Source organism: Plasmodium reichenowi, chromosome 14 (genome assembly GCF_001601855.1).
Source record: "Plasmodium reichenowi strain SY57 chromosome 14, whole genome shotgun sequence".
Lineage (NCBI taxonomy): Eukaryota > Apicomplexa > Aconoidasida > Haemosporida > Plasmodiidae > Plasmodium > Plasmodium reichenowi.
In genome coordinates this window covers 2,507,204-2,510,765 of record NC_033659.1, presented here as the reverse complement: position 1 = coordinate 2,510,765, position 3,562 = coordinate 2,507,204, and the positions used below count along the sequence as shown (strand labels likewise).

The following is a 3,562-nucleotide window of genomic DNA, read 5'->3' as shown; positions in this document are numbered from 1 at the left end:
ACATATGTACATATATATATATATATATATATATATTATATATTTATTTATTTACAATATTACTTCATAATATTTACATTATGAAACATAAATATATATAATCAATTTTTATAAACATAATATATTTCATATATATGTATATATTTATATAATATTTAAAACTTACGATATCTTTCCTTCCAAAGGCTGCTCTGAATACTAAACGTCCGATACGGCCAAATCCATTAATTCCAAGTTTTGTTACTGCCATTTTTGTTAAAATATTAAATATAATAAGAAAAGAATTAAAAATCCAAAGAAAAAATATATGTTTTTATATATAATATTCTTTAAAATTAAAGAAAATATAAAATTTTATTTTAATTTTAAGTTTTTATATAATATTAAATGTGAAAAAAAAAAAAAATATTTTTTTATTATAATATTTATTTAATATAAAAATTTTAAGATGAATATTCTTAAAGTATAAATATTTTTATATAATATAAATATATTGATATATACAATAATATATTATTTTTTTTTTTTTTCAAAATATAATTTCTATGAAGTTTTAAAAAAAAATTTAAATAAAAATATAATTTATATAGGAATTATTATTTATTATACATATATATAATTATATATAAGTATTTTTTTTAAAAATTTCAAGATGGGGCCAATTTTAAATAAGCGCAAAAAAGAAAGTAGAATCTACTAAAATATAGCAAAAAAAAAAAATAATAAAATAAAACTTTAGTAACCTATAAATGTGTTTTATGCTATGAGTAATATGGTATTTTTAATAAATAATAATATTTAAAAATATACACTTTAATTTATAATATAATAATATATAAAATTATATATATTATATATATATATATATATATATATATATATATATATATATATTATATTATTTTTATTACTAGTTTTTATTTATAAGCCCTTATTTCGTATTTTTTTTTTTTTTTAATTTGCATGTGTGCGAACATAAGTATTCACATAAAAGATATAATATGTATAAATAATATATAATGTTATGTATAATTTATAATATATTTTAATTTTTTTCAATTGTTATTTATCATAATATTTACTAGAAATGTTTGTATTCTCATTATGTTTTTTATATTATATCTTATTTTATATATATATATATATATATATTAAAATAAATTATGTTTGAAATTTTTATTGTGACCACATTATCAGTTTTTAAAATTAAATAGAGTGAAAATTAACATAATTATATATATATATATATATATATATATATATATTTATTTATTTATTTAATATAAAAAAAAATAATATGAAGTCAATATCGTAATCCAATTATTGCTGATATATACAAATGAGTTATTTAGTTATTATATATATAATAATAATTTGAAAAAACAAATATTTATTATAATATATTGTGATATATATTTTTTTAATTATTTCTTCATTTTCCTTTTTTTACTTATAAAAGTTATTAGTTTTCAAAAATGAAATACTGCCTTTGGATATAATAGATATATAAATCAACCCCCTTTACATATTGCATGTTAGTATATTTTATATATTTATTATAAAATACATAAAAAAATTATAATATAATTATATAAATATTTTTTAAACATATTGTCAAATAAAATATATTATATATATAATATATATAAACAGGGTATTTATTAAAAATTGAAAAAAAAAAAAAAAAAATTTATTATATATAGGCATATGTGTTAACCAAAAAACACATATTTATATATATATATATATATATTAAATGAATGAGTTTTTTTTTTTTTTTTTTTCTTTCCTTTTTCAACAATTTAAAGGTTTAATATATTTTTTTGTATATGTTCAAAATCACACGATTTTAATTATCACACCCATGTTCTTCATAGCTCATGTATAGTTATATAAAACACATGTAAAAAAACAAACACAGTGATATTACGATATTTTGTATTTACTATTGGTGTAATTTATTGTATATAATGCTTTTATATATGTGTATAATGTTAACCAATGGATTTTATAATATTTGTTCTAAAAAGTTGATAATATGATTTAATTGTAATAATGAATTTTTCTGTTTCTTTAAAGTAGAAAAAGTAAAGTATTATAAAAATGACCTTGAAATTAAATATTCCAAAAATAAAATTTTTTTTTTTTTTCTTCTTTTTTAACCATAATAATATATTATATATATGTATAAAATTATTCTTGCATAAAAATATTTAAGTTTCCTAATTTTATTTATACGCATAAGGTATGATTTCATATTTACGATTTGTTTGTTTGTTTGCTTTTTTATTTTATTATTAATGATTAATAGAAAAATGCAAATAGGTTTACCTTTATAATAAATTAAATAAAATTCAAAAAAAAAAAAAATATATATATATATATATATATATATATTTTGTGTATTAATTAATTTATTTTTTTTTTTTTGTTTAAATTACATATGTGTAACATTGAAGGGAATATTTTTTTCAATACTAATATAAACAACAACATCCCTTCTTTTTAATCATAGAATATATGTTAATATACATATTAAATTATGACATTAAGTTCTAAAGGTTTATTTGAATTATCAGAAAAAAGAATTATTAATTATACTATACACATATATATATATATATATATATATATATATATATATATATACTAAATTAATAAGAATAAGAAAACATGTAATTCCTTATTTATAATATATAAACATATATAATACACACGTTTTAGACACCTTTTATTGTACATATAATTTATATTCTAAATAAAAAGTTTGTTAAATGAATATATTAGACATGATATATTTATTCTTAACATAAAGATAAAAGAAAAAAACATCCTATGAATTTCTTTTTTTAATAACATAGATTTATTTGTCTATAGAAATATATACATATAAATATATATGATACATAGAATTATATATATTTTATAACTTTTATTTTTCTCTTATTTTCTCTTCTCACTGAATATGATTTCACATGTTATATATATAAATATATGTGGATACCTTATCATATAATTTGTTATGGCATTATTACATTTAACGAAAATATAAAGAAAATAATGCTACAAAATACATTTTAAATTCCAATTATATGTAAAACAATAAAAAATACATACATATATATATATATATATATATATATATATATATATATATACATATAATAAATATATCTTTTTATATTTAATATTGTATTAAAAAAAAATCCTTGCATATGTTTTTTATTTATTTTGTTATATTTATGTTTTCTTTTTTTTGGTGGTAATAAAACAATTTATAAATTGTTAATATTATATATTTAAAAATATAAAGAAGAAAAAAAAAAAAAAAATACATATAATGAAATGCATATGATTTTTTATTTAACATTATATGTGTATATTATTTTACTGCTAATATTTTCCTTTTCCATTTTTTCGTAGTCTTTTTTTAAAATTTATTACACAAAAGTAAAAAAAAAAAAAATAAAAAAAGTAATAAACAAGTAAATTTTTAATATTCTTACATACGTAAATATAATACACCATATTACATAATTTTATATAAAGTTTCTTTTAAGTC

General features: G+C 14.0%; 1 protein-coding gene across 1 annotated transcript in view; it reads right to left on the bottom strand.

Annotated features, from left to right (window-relative positions):
• Nucleotides 1-250, bottom strand: part of PRSY57_1462100 (glyceraldehyde-3-phosphate dehydrogenase, putative) — a gene marked incomplete at both ends in the record, with an annotated part of 1,281 nt that extends 1,031 nt beyond the window's left edge. Inside the window, one exon of the mRNA XM_020115357.1 lies at nt 167-250. Within this exon, the coding sequence (XP_019970014.1) occupies nt 167-250 (84 nt within the window).
• Nucleotides 251-3,562: the final 3,312 nt, after the last annotated feature.